The 17,030-nt window shown below is 33.0% G+C and overlaps 3 protein-coding genes across 3 annotated transcripts; 1 reads left to right on the top strand and 2 right to left on the bottom strand.

Moving 5' to 3' along the window:
• Nucleotides 1-1,416: 1,416 nt before the first annotated feature.
• LOC124829046 (ornithine carbamoyltransferase, chloroplastic) lies at nt 1,417-4,409 on the bottom strand. Its single transcript, XM_047302484.2, has 5 exons — nt 4,197-4,409; nt 3,592-3,926; nt 2,671-2,802; nt 2,291-2,566; nt 1,417-1,763 (listed from the first exon to the last, which is right to left on the bottom strand). The coding sequence occupies exons 1-5, from the start codon at nt 4,345-4,347 to the stop codon at nt 1,581-1,583; spliced, it is 1,077 nt and encodes a 358-aa protein (XP_047158440.1). The 5' UTR covers nt 4,348-4,409; the 3' UTR covers nt 1,417-1,580.
• A 4,733-nt stretch (nt 4,410-9,142) lies between these two features.
• LOC124829045 (mannan endo-1,4-beta-mannosidase 7-like) lies at nt 9,143-12,287 on the top strand. Its single transcript, XM_088107351.1, has 5 exons — nt 9,143-9,691; nt 9,912-10,106; nt 10,705-10,827; nt 11,176-11,369; nt 11,481-12,287. The coding sequence occupies exons 1-5, from the start codon at nt 9,365-9,367 to the stop codon at nt 11,926-11,928; spliced, it is 1,287 nt and encodes a 428-aa protein (XP_087963477.1). The 5' UTR covers nt 9,143-9,364; the 3' UTR covers nt 11,929-12,287.
• LOC124829044 (glucose-1-phosphate adenylyltransferase large subunit 1-like) lies at nt 12,176-16,211 on the bottom strand. Its single transcript, XM_047302480.2, has 14 exons — nt 15,529-16,211; nt 15,286-15,411; nt 15,018-15,191; nt 14,533-14,625; nt 14,365-14,448; nt 14,229-14,284; nt 13,985-14,078; nt 13,691-13,876; nt 13,497-13,577; nt 13,192-13,278; nt 12,987-13,091; nt 12,708-12,814; nt 12,508-12,568; nt 12,176-12,416 (listed from the first exon to the last, which is right to left on the bottom strand). Exons 1-14 carry the CDS (start codon nt 15,757-15,759, stop codon nt 12,315-12,317), a joined length of 1,587 nt encoding a protein of 528 aa, XP_047158436.1. The 5' UTR covers nt 15,760-16,211; the 3' UTR covers nt 12,176-12,314.
• Between the last annotated feature and the right edge of the window lie 819 nt (nt 16,212-17,030).

Consider the following 17,030-nt stretch of genomic DNA (forward strand, 5'->3'; position numbering starts at 1 on the left):
AGGGTCTATCACTAGAAGAATGCTGCAAAGTAGGCGCGTGCAGTGGTGGATCTGTTATCCGGTCACTTGGTGGTGAAGTGACATTAGAGAATTGGCAATGGATGTGCAAGCAGATGCAGATCAAGGGTCTTCCCACGCCTACACAGATGCATGCAAATGAATATAGTGGCTAATTTTGCCCCCTTTATTCGTGTTGCCTTGGTTATATTATACCGATTTTTTCTTTTGCTCTTCTTTTTGCTGTCTTTTATTATTCATTTACTGACAATTCAAATGACAGCCACACGAGTTATGGAAGCTATATATTTTTCAGGAAAATTCAATCTGGTTTGAGTCTTCAATGTACTTGAGCTGGGGGCAATTATGAAACTCTCTCCTACTCTAATATTAACACTTTAAGACATGGTTAATTAACTTTTTGAGTTCTTACTTCAAACTTTAACTGTGGATTGAGATGATCTCCAACTTGATTCTATGCTTGTGAACCGTTGTGTACATTTAACAGGAGGTCTACTTTGTGGCTTTTGTTCAGCCAATAGCCGGGCACACTGCTCGTGGGAAGGGTTAATACGAGTTTCTCTCCATTCAATTTAAAATCCCCTGGCTGTTTCATCGAAACTATTTTAAACTGAATAATAAATAAAATTGGAACAATTTGACTTTTTACCACGGTTCATTTTAATATATAATAGTTATAGAATAAAAACATAAAATTTTAAATAAGGTGTGTTTTACCATAGATATGATCAAGATAAAAATTTAATTTATAGTTGAAGCTAGTCTTTTCTCAAATCAAATATTTAATTCAAATTTTCAAAAGTAATAGATATGATTAAAGAAGTTAATAATTTACTTTATAATAATATTTAAATATGTATTCATTTTATCAAATTCAATTTTAGCATTTATTATTCAAAACAAGTATTTTGTGTAATTAAAATTTTAATAAAATACCAATGCCGTGGTTCCCTCAACAAAATAGACAATGAATATTTCAAAACAATACCACGGTTAAATTCTACATTTGAAAATAATTTACAATCACTTTTACCGTTTCTAACTAGTAACAATTTTTTTTCATAAATAAAGACCATGAGATAAAAAGTAAAAAAACCGCTTATATGAATAAAGATAAAAGAAAACAATAAAATGAATGAGAATTTTTTTTATTAAATGCAAAAGCAGTGTATAAAATGTCTGATTAAAAGAAAATATTTAATAAGAAATGAGTAAAAGAATCTCAATATGGCTGTAAAAGAAGAATTTAAATATTCAAATTATATATTTTAATTTCTAATACATAATACATTTCAAAGGTCTATTTGTAATCGATAGCTAAACTTGTACTGGACCTAGCGCACTCTTTTTACTTCAAAGGAATTAAACCAAATAAAGAACCAAACTTGGAGCATAAGAGGAAAAGAAATTAGATACCGCTACCATTTTATTACGATTTACCTGTTCTTAAAGAGCTAATAGATAATACCGAAGCACTCAAAATTCCAAAGTTAATAATACAGCGAACAAACTGCTGAAAGCAAAAACTAACTGTTGCAGTAAGTGTACGCTAGCTAATGTTTCTACTTGCCGAGAACATGAAGCATTATGGCATTTTGTGCATGCATTCGGTTCTCAGCTTGCGGGAAGACTATTGAATTTGGAGCTTCAATAACTTCGTCAGTCACCTCCACCCCTCTTTCCGCTGGTAAGCAATGCATGAAAAATGCCTTTGAACCAGCCATTTCCATCAGATCTTTGTTTACCTGCAGAATACAATTGCCATCTCAAGTCAACAATAACAAAACCAAAGTAAAGCCATTCCAATACAGCACATTTTATATATAAAGTTTTTAAAATTGAACCGGTGAAGGGAGTCATTCAAGATTCAACGCTTTATCTATAATTTTGAACTTGTGATGATTAAAAATTATTACAATCTTTAATGTGAAATGTTAAACAACGTTAAAAAACAAAAAAATTAGAAACAAAATAAATATAATTAATGAAACTGTCGATCCTTGTAATATTGATTTTTCCTACAGACGAACAGCTTTAACCACTGTTTTACACAGGTTCTTTACAAGACCGGTTTTCAAAATTATACTGGGCTGGTTTTGTCCAGTTTCCAGTCTGACCAGTTGGTCTAAGTCCAATTCTGACAACATTCCAACACGACATAACCGCTGTCAAATAATAAAATATTTATTTTTAACTGAACATATGGTTTCTGCCCTAACCATTTGATTAGGTGGCTGAAAGAAAATAGTATAGAAAATATCATGTAAAGTACCTGAAAACCTTTAAACACTTGGCGCCGGTGTTCAGCTTCTTCCTTTTGCCCCATGCTGGCCCAGACATCTGAATACACAACATCGGCTCCTTTAACAGCTTCTTTGGGGTCATTAGTTATCTCAATCTTGCTGATTCCAGCTTTCCTTGCCTTCTCAACTGTTTTTGCATCAGGTTCAAATCCTTTCGGACAAGCACAAACAAAGTGAAATGGAATCACAGATGCCATCAACAGCCATGAGTGAACAATATTATTTCCATCTCCAACGTAGACAACCTGACATTTGTATTGCAGAATATAGTCAGACACCTAATCCCTTGATAATGCCACCTATAATTAGGAAGAAGCAAATTCTTCAAAAACAAGTAACATAACCTGACCTTGGTACCTTCAAACCGACCAATGTGTTCAATCATAGTAAGGGCATCAGCCATTATCTGGCAGGGATGGTTGTAGTCCGTCAACCCATTGATGACTGGCACAGTTGCATATTTTGCAAGATCAAGTATGTCCTGCAATTTTTTTTGTACAAAAAAGAGATAAGGTAAACCAAAAATGCCCAGTTTTTTTCTCAGAATGATTGATCACAATCTTCGTAGCAGATAAAAATTCTTCCCAGCCCAACATCATAATGCCCACAATCGCAAAACAACTTCTTTCGTTGTGAACTAAGCTTGCTAAAGTTGTAAGAGACATGAACATTAGTGAAAAATACTCCTGCTAGATACTGTTAATTCATCTCAAGATCTTCTGTTAGTATTACACGTAATCCAACACTGCAAATTACCAATGGCACGGGACACAAATTCTTGTCTACCACAAGCAATGGCAATGACCTGGCAGGGATTTATACTCAAGCTTTTTCTTTGCAGTTTTATGCATTACAACAAATCCCAGTGGAGCTCAAGAATTAATGACATCATCAAAACACCGGGTGAATTACTCTATCCCAAAAGTCAGTATAGACTGCTCTATTTATGCAACTAACAGCATCTGAGTACAAGGTATAGCTTCTCTTTTTTCTTTCCCACCTGTTTATGAATTGGAATTAACATAATTCATCCAAATTAAGTTTATTGACCTCCTCAATGTTGGTTTTGAAATCAGAGGAACATTGCGAACACACACGCTCCATCCCTAAGAAAGACAAATCACTTTCATTCTACCATTTCGTGCAGGTCGCGTTGAATATTTAATTTGTGAATTCAGAAAATGGGAAAAACTAACCACAAACAGGAGTAACCGCAGCCCAATAACAAAATAAACCATAAGTAACTCACACTTACAAGTCACGAGCATACCTGATGGGCAAAAACACGAGCCATAATGATGTCATTATAGCGACACAGAACACGAGCAATGTCACGAGTCTCCTCTCGCTTGCCCATTTGGATATCATCAGGTCCTAAGTATATGGCATGCCCCCCTAACAACGAAAAGCCAGTCTCGAACGAAACCCTCGTTCTCATGGACGGCTTTGTAAATATCATCGACATGGTCTTCCCCTCGAAAGGTCGAAAGGACCTGTCCCCTGATTTAAGCAACGCCTTTACCTCAATGGCCCGATCCAGCATCTTCAAAATAGTGTCCTTATCAAAATCATCTATGTGAAGAAAATCTTTCAACGCAACTTTCTCTGCAAAACAGAAGAACCGAAGTGAGAAGCCAATGACCTGCTAGCCACTTCTCAAAATCGCAAACAAAAGTTGAAAATCAGTGTCAACCATCAAAATGTTCTTATGAATGACATGGAACACTCAACATTTCTTAAACCCTAATCCGAAGCAAATTGAATGTGAAATGAGAACTAGAACTAGATTATGTGAATGTCGAAAAGTGAAGATTGAGTGAGAATGTGAAAGCGATTACAATCGGAAATGGAGAAAAAAGAGTAGAGTGAACTTACGAGTGACTGCGGGAGAGGCGACGCACGATATTCGGCGGCGGAATGAAACGGAGGAGGAGGGGAAAGGAGCGCGATGGCGGAGATTGTGACCGGAGAGGTAGGGTTTGTCTGATGCGACGGTACGGTAACAGTGACATGGGATCACAGCCATTTTCTGATACTTCCTAGGCCTACCAATCAATTACACACTGCTACTTCTCTTTACTTTCACTGCAATTCATTTCTTCCTTTATATAGTGGGGTAATTATAAGAACTTCCTCTCCTTTTTTTTTCATATATATCACTTGCTATTTACCACTGTAATAAAACAAGTTCACATAGTTATGATTTAATAATCTTTTCCCTCGGTACTTTTAACAGAGACAAATAATAAACAAAAATTATATAAAATAAAATTAAGGCATGCATAAGTTAAAATTTTGAATTTTTACAAAAATTAGAGTTTTAAAAAAAATGTATATTCAGAAAGTTTTTTAGTAACCATTCATAGAATAATTCGTTTAGGGAATAAAATTCGAAAACTAAAATATACATTTAATAGTCATTGTTAAAACCACACATAGCAATATTATTACTAAAATTGAAATTAAATATTAACAAAATAAATTTTAGAAGTTAATTTAAAAGTTAAATAGTTCGATATTCTAATATGAATAAGTAGCATGTACTACAGTTCTAAATATGTAAACCCACACCCGTTAATAAACTAACTTAAAAACTAATTTTTTCTTTTCTTATATACACTACAAAATGTTTATTTTTTCTATCTATTGTACATACAGTTTATTTTTTAAAATCTCAGAGCACTCGAGGAAGTAAATTTTCATCAATATAGAAACTTTTATTAAATTTTATTAATTAATGTTTAAAATGTTATATTTTACATTTGAGTATTTATCATTTTTTAAAATTAGATGACACATTTTATTATATAATTTATTCATTTTCATAGGTTAAAAGATTAAAAACTTAATTATACATTTGGTTATTTTATTTGTCTACTTTATTTAATTCGTCTCTTACTTTTTTTTGTTTAATTTAAATCTTTATTTTTTTTAAAATAGTCTAGTTTAGTAATTTCAGTTAAATTGACTATGCGTTCGTATAATAGTCACTTTATGATTTTTTTTAAATCTTTTAAATTTTTATTTTATTTTAAAAAAACATAATAATTATGTCAGTGTTATTACTACATTATATCAGTTATTTTTAATTTAAATTTTATATTTAAAATTTTGATTCAATTTAATTTTAATTTTTTTAAAATATAATAATTTGGTTTCTTCCAACTTAAAATCAAACTTAATTATAATATATATATATATATATATATATATATATATATATATATTAAAATATATATTTTTAAACATTTATACATTAAATTATTCCAAAAAGTAATCAAATTATTTTATTTTTTACACTTATAACTTATAACCTTGTAAAATGACTGGGTTGGTGTAGTACACTGACTATGCACCCATGACGTAAAAAGACTAAAATACATTCTTTCAGTCCACCACACCACTTCTACAATCATTACTACAGAAAAAAAAACATAAAAAAAAAGTATTACAAATAACTTATTCTATAAAGTTTGTTCCAAAAAGCTTATTGTAAAAAGTATCTCATATGTTTTAGAAAACTGTTCTATAATTCTTAAAATTCGTTTAATGTGTTTATAAATTTGTTTCAAAAATCCTAGTCTAGACTTTCTCTTATAGAAAGTAAAGGAAGAAAAAGTCAATATTTTGTCATCTCAATTGGTTTGACTCTGTAGCGGGCTTGTTCCAATGGGCCTTGTTCAAATGGGCGACCCATTTTTTAAACGGGCTCAATGGAGTCCTGGGAGATGCCCACTTGGAATTTAACCCTATTTAATCTCTTAATGTTTTTTATCAAGAAAAAAAATCTCATGATATGATATAGAGGCTCCAAATTAAGACATGCCTTTTCAGAAAATCCAGGCATGTGATGTGGTGGACCTAAACGTCTTTTAAAGTATATGTAAGTAACTATCAACATATTTGTATTTAATAATGCTTCTTTGGTGTTAGCCCATCCTTAAGAATATAATTTGTCGGTGTCCTTATTGTGGGACATTAGCCCTTCCTTAACCATCACATCTTTCCCATCCCATTTATAAGTTAGGTTTCGATACTTAACTTCTTAGTCGTTTCTTAAAATACTCAATTCAAGTGTCCAAAATTAAGGAAATCGGACTGGTAAACGTGATTTTTTTTTTTCAAATTTTGTTCTTCATTTTCTTAATCAAATTTATGACCGGTCGACTTAACTTAATACAATATAATTGAAGATAGACCAAATATAGTAAAAAAAAGTATAAAATTTGACCTAATTAAATTTTAATTTAATTCATTGAACTAGGGACACGTTTTTTGGAACTTCACAAATTCAATTCCCGTGAATTTTTACTAACATGTAATTTTAAAAACCAATTTATGGTAAATCAAAGAGTAAATATAATATTACAAATATTATTAATTCTTTACACATTTGAGAGTGAAATTATTTTTTTATTCTTTTAAAAATTAAACCTACGCTAACTCACACATTAGGAATTTAATCCTCATTGGATTGCAATTGTAAAAAAGATACAAAGTCACGAGTGTTTACTTTAGAAATAAGTTGATGAAACTCTAACAACATTCACACACCGAATAGACTGTTAGTGATTTATTTTGTTTCTGCTTGTTGTAAAAGAGAGTTGACAATTGTGAAAATAAAAATTATTTTTAAAATATTTTAATTTCTTTTACAAATTAGTGGATAAACAAATATTTAAGAAAATGGATTTCCTAAATTCTAACTTCTCAAATACAATGAAAAGAATGACACCGACATAAATAGTTAAAGGAGGACTATAATTTGTGAAATAGGATAAAAATGAGTTCGGTTTTTTCAATTTCTAGTTTTTCTGTGTTGTATTTTACTGTACTTTTAAAATATAGTACTTTTAATATATTAAAAATATTTTTAATATATTTTAAAATATCAATATATTTTAAAAATATAATAAAAATATCCAAATTGCATAAAAATAGACGAAACGGATATGGGAGATTTATCTAGAAATATAATAAAATGTTAGAATATAACCAATTTTAATTAAAAAATTGAGTTAGATGTAAACTACTTTACAATAACGATACAAATTTAGTTTTTTTTATTGTAATTTTGAGAAAAATCAGAAAAGAAAAGGGAACAGTAGGCGAAAGTTTGCCCACTTAACTGGAGACACCGGATCCAGGAAAACCTTTGTGGGGTTCTCTCTATCCTATGAAAAATCTGTTTTTTTTTTTTATTTCTTTTACTTTTGCAAAACCATAAATCCACAGCCACAATAAAACATTAATTTCGTACGCACCCTAGAAAATATAATTTAATTTTGTTAGTATTCAATAATAGAATATAAATTTATGATATCATTAGTTAACAATATTTGTTCAACTAAACATAACTTAAATGAAGAAATCAAAGTTTGATTTGTATTTATTAATATCACATTGAATTCATTTAAAAAATATAATATTAAAATATTATTTCATAATAATTTAGTTTTCTTCCTCTCAAATGTTTTACGAACGGCTACGAGAGAAAAAAATCATAAATTTATTATCATCACATGATTTTGGACGATATATAAACAACACATTTCAGATTTCAGATATTATGGTTTTTTATTGGTTAAATGAGTTAAATATACAAAGTAAAAATCCAAAAAATCGAAATGTGTTTACCTGACACATCAATATCAAGTCACACTATAAATCCATTGACCATTATTTGTAGAAACACGTCCTAAGGGTACCCTCCCTAGCTTAAGGGTACCCTCACTAGCTCAATCCCCGAAGCGCGTCGGTGCCTTTTTTTTTTTTTAATTATATAAAATATAAAATATAAATTAAAATTAAAAAAAAAAAATGAACCAGGAAAGTTTCGGGATTCATCAGATGGGTCCCGAAAATGGAAACATGCCACGAGGTATTCATACCACATTCATGAAATCAATATTTATATCTGACATTAAATTATAATTTTTTAATTTAATCGTGTTACTGTGATTAATGCACTTTATTTGAAGAACTATGAAACTGATTGTGTGACAAAGAGAGCATAAGGATTTTATTTTATGATATTCTTCACTATAATCGCTTTTTTGATACTTTATTCCTTGCGTTATGGTCTTACATTACATTGCACTTTTTGAATATTTTCTTTGTTTGCATTCCGGGTCAATCCATCAAGGAGGAAATTATGGCCTGATATTCTGCCACTAATAAATATTTTGGAAATGAATTTATCGCAGTCAATGGCTTATAAAATCAAATTAGGTTAAATAAGTTTTTTCCTTCAAAATTGACCTGTTTGCAATTAAAACTTTTTATTAAAGATATCAATTTCCGTACGAATTTGTTTTAAAACAAGAAAAAGTAATTTAGCATCATTAAATTTAAGGTCTACCGAACATGACAATGTCATAAAACGGGTTTTTTTTCTTTCGGTGCGAAAACGAAAGCTAATGCAAGGAGAAGACAACCAAGTTTACGCCGTAAATTGCGCCTGTCGTTTTTCTACTTTTTTGGAAACCCAACATCACCAAAATAACTACTACTAGTATTAAACTAGAGAATTATATAGAAAATTTAATAACAAGTTGGTATTAAATTATAATTAACATAACCTTTGTTGTAAAATTAAAAATGTATTACCCAATTGATTTAACTATGAGTTATTTAATAACTAAATAAAAAAAATAACGTTTTCACAAGTCACGGGGCAAGTAATTTTAACCACACGTTTTGTCTTTTTTCAACGGCCGTGATTACGGACCCACAGTGACCGTGACACGTGAGGTTTGTGGTGCTTCTCCTTCGACTTCCACTCTTCACTAGGCCCACTCTCTTGAGTCTCATCTTGTTCGAGTTCAACCACCACGTTACCACCATCTCAGTGTGCTTTAATGGCATTTCAATATTTCAATCCCCATCCAGTGTTCCACACTTTTTAAGAGTAACAAATCACGCTAATTATTTTTATTTTTAATAAGTTTCCTAACTTACCCCACAAAGAAGGACAGAATCTAGGCATTTAAAAGCCCACATCGAGAAGGCAGGGAAAAGCGAGAGTGAGTGAAGTTGAGAGAATGGCGGTGCTTCGTGGGTTGCTTTTGGTTTTCTTTGTTCTGTATGTGAGTAAAGTGCTCCGTGTAGAAGCAGATGATGGTGGTGGGTTTGTGAAAACAAGAGGAGTGCAACTTACACTGAACGGAAGCCCCTTCTATGCTAATGGCTTCAATGCCTATTGGCTTATGTACATTGCCTCTGATCCTTCTCAGAGAAACAAAGTCTCTTCAGCCTTTCAACAGGCTTCAAATCATGGACTCAACATAGCCAGAACTTGGGCTTTCAGTGATGGCGGCTACAAGCCCTTACAATACTCTCCTGGATCCTACGACGAACAAGTTTTCCAGGTTAGTTTCTCACTTTTCAATTTCACAACAACGGAATATTAACCAAATTTAGTGATTACAAGACTTCATCTATCTAACTCACGCCATGTTGTAATTTAAGTCTAATTTAATTTTATAAAATCAGCTTTTAAAGTGAAATCCGTACTACTTATTTTGAACTTCCAACAGATGATGATATTTTCCCTCTGTTAACTCTGTTTTCTTGGATTGAGAATAAAAGGGATTGGATTTCGCAATAGCGGAAGCAAGAAAATACGGGATCAAGCTGGTTCTGAGTTTGGTGAATAACTATGAGAACATGGGTGGCAAGAAACAGTACGTAGAATGGGCAAGGAGTCAGGGACAGTCCATAAATTCTGAAGATGACTTCTTCACAAATCCTGTGGCCAAGGGATTCTACAAAAACCATATCAAGGTAAATGATCTTTTTATTTTGTTTTCGTTAATGTTATCCTTGTTGATGAAACAAGCTTCAACAAAATAGGATGGGTGCTGTGCGATCGAGATAGAAAGTAATGACTCTGAGAATAATTTGTCATCTACACAGGGAAAAAAAACAAAGATTGTGAAATATGTGGTTTGTTGTGTTTTCTTTAAAGTTTTAGCAATCATGTTTTTTTTCCTTGATAAAAAAAAAAGATAAGCAAAGAAGAATGAAAAAAGAGTTAAAGACAAATTATTGTAGTTAAACGACGTATTGTTGTCCTAAAGATTCTACAACAGAGTCCAACACAATTGATTTTGTTGTAAATATTTTGATGTATTTATAAAATCTTACCGAGAATTCATGTTCGCAAGTTACACCTTTACCTAAAAAGTCTTTCATTATTGCCTTAGATTATCATTTTAAAAAATGTTTATAAATAAAAGCATTAAATTTTATTTTTAATATTATTTATTCCTAAAATTGCACTCAACGTGTGGAATGAATGGCTTGTATACAGAAGAATTGGTACTACTGGTGAAAAAAAGAGATGTAACATTGGAGTTTGTTTTATGTGAGTGTTTTATAGGCTGTTCTTACAAGACGTAACAGCATCACTGGAATTGCATACAAAGACGATCCAACTATAATGGCTTGGGAACTTATGAATGAGATTAGGTGCCCTTCTGATCAATCAGGAAAAACAGTTCAGGTAAATGCATAATTCCGTTTCCCAAATCAATTTATTAATTGCTCAATTCATTTTTAAAACTCTATAAATGCATAATTTCATCTAGTGAAGTTCTTGAACATGGATTGCATGTTAATATTGTTAATTATTTTTTGATTTTTTGATAACTATAGTACTTTCACTTCGTATTTTTCGTAGTTTAGTCGTTGTCAATGTACAAACAATCTGCAATTATAGATAATCTGTGTACATGTGTAATGTATTGCTTGGAAAATTGTAAATATACATATAATTTACTAGGAAAAATGTAATACATGTTCTATCATCTTTTACGTAATTTTAATTTTTAAGAATTAATCATTCTGACAGGCTTGGATTTCTGAGATGGCATCTCACCTGAAATCCATAGATGGAAACCACTTGCTGGAAGCAGGTTTGGAGGGTTTCTACGGCCAGTCAAAGCTTCAGTCCAATCCAAACTTCAATGTTGGAACTGATTTCATTGCAAACAACCAAATCCCCGGCATCGATTTCGCAACAGTTCACTCCTACCCAGACCAATGGTTAGACTTTTTATTTCAATCAACAAAATTGCTATATGAAAAATTCAGATCAGTTGTGTACAAGATTTCCATTTTGTCGTTAAAGCTGAATGGGTCGTGTTTACTTTGCAGGCTATCGAGTTCAGGTTATGAAGAACAAATATCATTCTTAGAGCGGTGGGTGGATGAGCACATCCAAGATGCGCAGAACACTCTTCACAAGCCAGTTCTCTTTGCGGAGTTCGGTATTTCCACAAAAAGCTTCGGTGGCAACTCATCACCAAGGGATCGGTTATTCAACACGGTTTATTCAGCAATATACTCATCCGCAAGTAGTGGTGGTGCTGCTGTTGGTGGCTTGTTCTGGCAGCTTCTAGCTCAAGGAATGGATTCCTTTCGAGATGGTTACGAGGTGGTCTTAGATGAAAGCCCCTCAACGGCTACTTTGATCGCTCAACAGTCTCAAAAACTAAACCACATTCGCAAGATGTACGCCAGACTCAGAAACATCGAGAAATGGAATAGAGCTAAGGAAATCAGAGGCTCACAATGGCGTGTCGGTGCTAACGTTGGAAACTGAGTTATATGTCTTAACTACCAATATATATATATATATATATATATATATATATATATATATATATATATATATATATATATATATATATATACATATATAGATATATATATATAGAGAGAGAGAGAAAGTTAGCAACTTTGTAACTTAATTGTGTGAGGATTGATCCTCAGAATGGAGTGTCCTAATAATTGTAGAGGGCGGAGTGGGTAGTAATTTTCGTTAAAGTATTAGATGTGTCCTACAAGTGTTATGGGCATGACTATCATTTATTGAGATATATGGAAAGAAACTTAGTAATGTACAAGCATGCGTTTCATCAAGGACTACGTCCGCAAGTGAATGTATTTATTTCTATACTATGATTACAAAGAGGCCTGTTGGATGCTTCATATAACTGTTCCATCTTTAATGGTTGCATTTTTCAGTGTAATCGTGATGCCAGATCTGATGTAGAATCCTTCCTTGGCCCTATCAGCTTCTTGGACACCCTGAGAAATCAATGATTTAAATCAGTCTAGATAAGAGTATATAAGTCTATTGCAGAAGTTTCTGAAAGCAACGTGTTGAAACACTACTCACATCTGCATTTGCGATGATAACATTCTTTCCTATCTTGGCATTCTTGTCGATTATGCAATTCCTTTAAAAAAAATCGGGGTATCAGGAATGGATGGTTCCAATAATTTTTTACATTATGGCATGTAAATTGGTAAGTATGGTTTAAATGTTGTTAGAATACAGATAAGAGGAAATTCTTCACGAGACTCAATCAACCACACCTGATTTTTGTATTTTCCCCAACACCAATTGGAACCTTTCCTTCTGCCAGCAAAGATGCAATTTCTGACTCGGTCTGATAGTAATCAGCACCCATCATCATGGTATCCTGGATAACAAAATCCAAGAAGGTATAAAGCATTTATCACTGATGATCCAAAACAGAAGATAAAAAGTTGTCAATCAAGGAGGTGGAGTTGTGTTAGGGATGTTAAAAATTGATTCCTACGATTTGGAGTGGAAATGCAGTACAGATTTTGGTAATGCAGATTATTGTTTACCTGAAGCTCCACACCAGATTCTAAACGTGAGCGTACTCCCACAATAGAGTGCCGAACGCTACAGTCCCTCAAGAAGCAACCGTGAGAAACAATTGCATCCACAATCTATGAAACCAACCCATATGCAAACATCAAATCAACAGTGTCATCATGTTCAGCAGAGTCCAATCTCACAAAGCAACTTAGTAATAATTGACTGACATACCTTGCATTTTTCTACTTTAGTGGGTGGGAGGAATCTTGGGGAAGTGAAGAAAGGTGTCTTTGGATCATAAAACTCAAATTTAGGAGGCTGCAAGTAATACCATAAATAACTAATTATTGGATTACTACACTTTCCCTTTTTAATGAAAACTTGTTCAATAGTAAAAATAACATTTTATCAACACTATATATTCAAGTCTTCTATTATCAGCAACATTCAAAAGAATAAACAATCAATGCTTCTAAATCGTGAAAAGTTACCCAAAGTGTATAGCCATTAAAAAATTATGGGCTATTTGAAGTAACCTGTTCTGTTAGGGCGAGGTTTGCATCAAAGAAGGACTTTATAGTTCCAATATCTTCCCAGTAGTCATTGAACAAATATGCCTGAGATGCAAAGGGAAAGAAAAAATTGGCAGGTTACTGGTAGACCAAAAGAGATTACTTTGTTGGCATTCAAAGATTTTAAAAAAGAACAACAACGAGAAATTCCCTCTCACCTGGACATTGTGCTCGCTCACTGCAGATGGGATAATTTCAGATCCAAAGTCATTGAATGAAGAACATTTCCATCTTAATAGTTGCAGCAGAGTTTCAGTTCTAAACACGTAGACACCCATGGATGCAATATAAGGATATTTTTCTGCTTCTTGTGGCGATAACCCTAGAAGAGTGGTGTCAACACGCTGCAGTAATTGAAAATTTATCAGCTAGATAATAACTAGATCAAAATCTCAATTATTCAAGTAAAAGTATGTATTTTAGACTTTAGAATCAAGATACTATCAGCATACCATTGCCTTTAGATCCGATCCCTTAGGTTTTTCTGCAAACTGTACAATTCGTCCGGTTTTATCAATTTTCATCAGTCCATAGTCTGATGCCCGGCTACAAGAAAATTAACGCTGATCAACTCCAAACTCAATTCAAGATAAAACAAAAAAGATATCATTTTCAGTGAATGTTTAGCTCTTGTGAATAAGGTGGAGTTCCTTTATTGTAAGAAATCAAATCATGCAGATTTTCACGTAGAGATACCTGTCATCCATGGGAACACATGAAACTGTGATATCAGCATTCGTGTCAACGTGTCTCTGCAATCATAGACCCCATCGAAATCAACATTAGTTTCAGAAAACTAGAAATGTTAGATGAAAATTTATACCATTTATACCTGTACAAAGTCCATATAGTCCATCCGGTAAAGATGATCCCCAGAAAGTATCAATATATGCTCCACATTCTTGTTCTTGGCATCCTGCAAGATCGTACAGACCCACATTCACTACTACATATATCAAACTAGTATTTTTAGCAAGCACACAACATCGTATGTTTTTACCTCAAAAACCCAAATAAATTGCCTAACAGCATCGGCTGTTCCCTGGAACCATTTCTTCCCTGCCTCTCCAGGCGTCTGAGTAGCGGCCAAGACCTGTTCACATATAATTACAAATCAATTCTTGATAAAACTTGTAGCAAAATGCACTTTCCAGAAGAAATAACGAATGTTGTTTGGTTGTCTTACCACTTGCTGGTTTTAAAAACCATTTTCTCAAACAATTTCATACCACCCAGCAATCAGTTTATCATGCAACATCCAGTAAGTTCTGAAAATTATTGTAAAAAACAAGTGTTTAAAGAACCAAAAAACAGACACAGCTGCCAGATTTTCTCGTCTAGTTCAACCTCTCCCTCAATTACACACTCCGGTGTATGTCTGGCATTACCATTCACTGACTATCTGAGCAAGTTGCATTTTAAAAACTAAAAACAGTTTTCGAAAATAGAAATCAAAACTTCCTTTCAAACATAACAGTAACCCACCTCCACAAAACCGTCTCCAAAATTCATGCCATTTCCAAAGCTGTATGTCCGCGACAGGTGACGGTTGAGAGAAAAAGAGTTAAACTGCGTCAAAATGAATATTTTTCTGATGCCACTGTTGATGCAATTGCTCATGGGGATATCTATGAGTCTATAACACCCACCAATTGGAACCTGAGAATCTCATTCAAAAACAGAAACTTTGCATAAAGATTTGCAATCATAGCAACCGTTACCAACAAAATTCCAACTCAAAATCACATAATACCGCTGGCTTGGCTCTTCTGCCAGTAAGAGGAAAGAGACGAGTTCCTGCACCTCCACCCAAAATTATAGAAGCCACACTTTTTGGGTTCACTTCGGGGGTCTCAAAAGTGGGCACCCTCTGATATGCCTAAAAGGAAGCACTGCGGTTAAGAATTGAAACTGAATGCTTATTAAACAATCAGACACGCCAAACTGAATAAAAATTTCCTTTCAATATATGATGTGTGTGCATTTGTTGATTTACCACCGAATCTTCGTTGATGTCTGATGTGAGAACAGCACGTGCAACTCCAGGAGGCTTGGAGCTTCTAAGATTCTTACTGGTTTGTGAAGTTTTGCATGATTGAACACTTAAAAACCTTGTGTTCCCACTTCCCCTTGTACTCTCACCCCAGAACCCACTTCTCCTGCTTCTTCCAGTTCCCTCACTGACTTTAGCTAGAATGCCACCAAAGGTTGCACGAGTTGACTCCATTGAACGACGGAAAAAGGAACCTTTCGGGATTTGGTGATTGGTAGTACTTTTCTGCTCAATGAAAATTGGAGTACAGAGTTTGTAAGAGGGAAGGAAGAGAGGAGCTAAATCACTTTCATAAAGCGCCTAACTTTTCAGACAATTTGCACCATAAGTTGAAGAATCAAAACTGGGGAGATTCAAGTGAAAAAGGGCCCCAAAAAAATCAGATTTTTTAGAGAACCCACTTTTCTAATTGAGAGTTGGTTGAAGGAAAACGAAGGTGGGGCCTGGGAGAGCAGAAAATAGAACTTAGAGAGAAATGTGGCAATGGAGAGGGTTGACAGAGGGAGAAGAAAGCGATGAAGTTGAACACAGTGACTTTAATCGGCAAGTAAGGGGCAGATTCCAATGTGAGGCTCACGAGAAACCTGCGAAGTCTTTCTGTCAATGAGTCAGCAGTGCCTTACTAGTTTTTCTGACTTGCTCCCTAACATTGACACTTCCTAGTTCCCACCATTGTTACGTGTTTCTTTTCTAAACTTTCTTTAACTTGCATCAAAATCGAAAACGTAAATCCTGATTGATTTAGGTATTAAATTAAGTCATGTTTCTTAGTTCTTTTAATGATGTTTCTTTGTCTTGCCTTTCTATTCTCCAGTATTTTGAATAACCTGATTCGGATTAATATGATAATGGCTTTTGACGGTTATACTTCGAGATTTAACCAAAATTATTTAACTTTATAAAAATCTAAATGAAACCATGATTAAAATTTTATAAGAATTAAAGTCACATTTTATGAAATAATAGCATTAAAAAATAACTGTAAGCCAGTTTTTCATTGTTGTATTCTTAATTATTTGTAATAAAATGACTCGTCAAACGAATTGTGATTATCACTGTTTTCATTTTATTTTTATTTGTTTGTATTCGCATTATATATTTCAAAATTAAGAGTTGTTTCACTTGAATGTTCATGAAACATTCTTCTCGTAACGGGAGAATATTGCTGTATTTTTTAACGATGGAATAATATAGCTGTATTAAGCAACAGATAAATAAATGTGAAGTATGATATGATTATTCCCATGATCTTATTGAAGTAAAAACAATATTATTTTCTTCTTTTTCTTTTGAAGAATCTCCTTCAAAACTTATTGTTGCATACTTACATATTAAATTTAACTTTGATACTTTTCTGGAACTCAATTTATTCATATGTATGTTTAAAAATTATTAATTATTCGTCCATGGGGATGAAGCTAGTTACGGATAAAAATGTTTTTATT

The sequence above is a fragment of the Vigna umbellata genome, chromosome 2 (genome assembly GCF_029865625.1).
Source record: "Vigna umbellata cultivar VRB3 chromosome 2, Vumbellata_1.0, whole genome shotgun sequence".
In the NCBI taxonomy this organism is placed as follows: Eukaryota; Viridiplantae; Streptophyta; class Magnoliopsida; order Fabales; family Fabaceae; genus Vigna; species Vigna umbellata.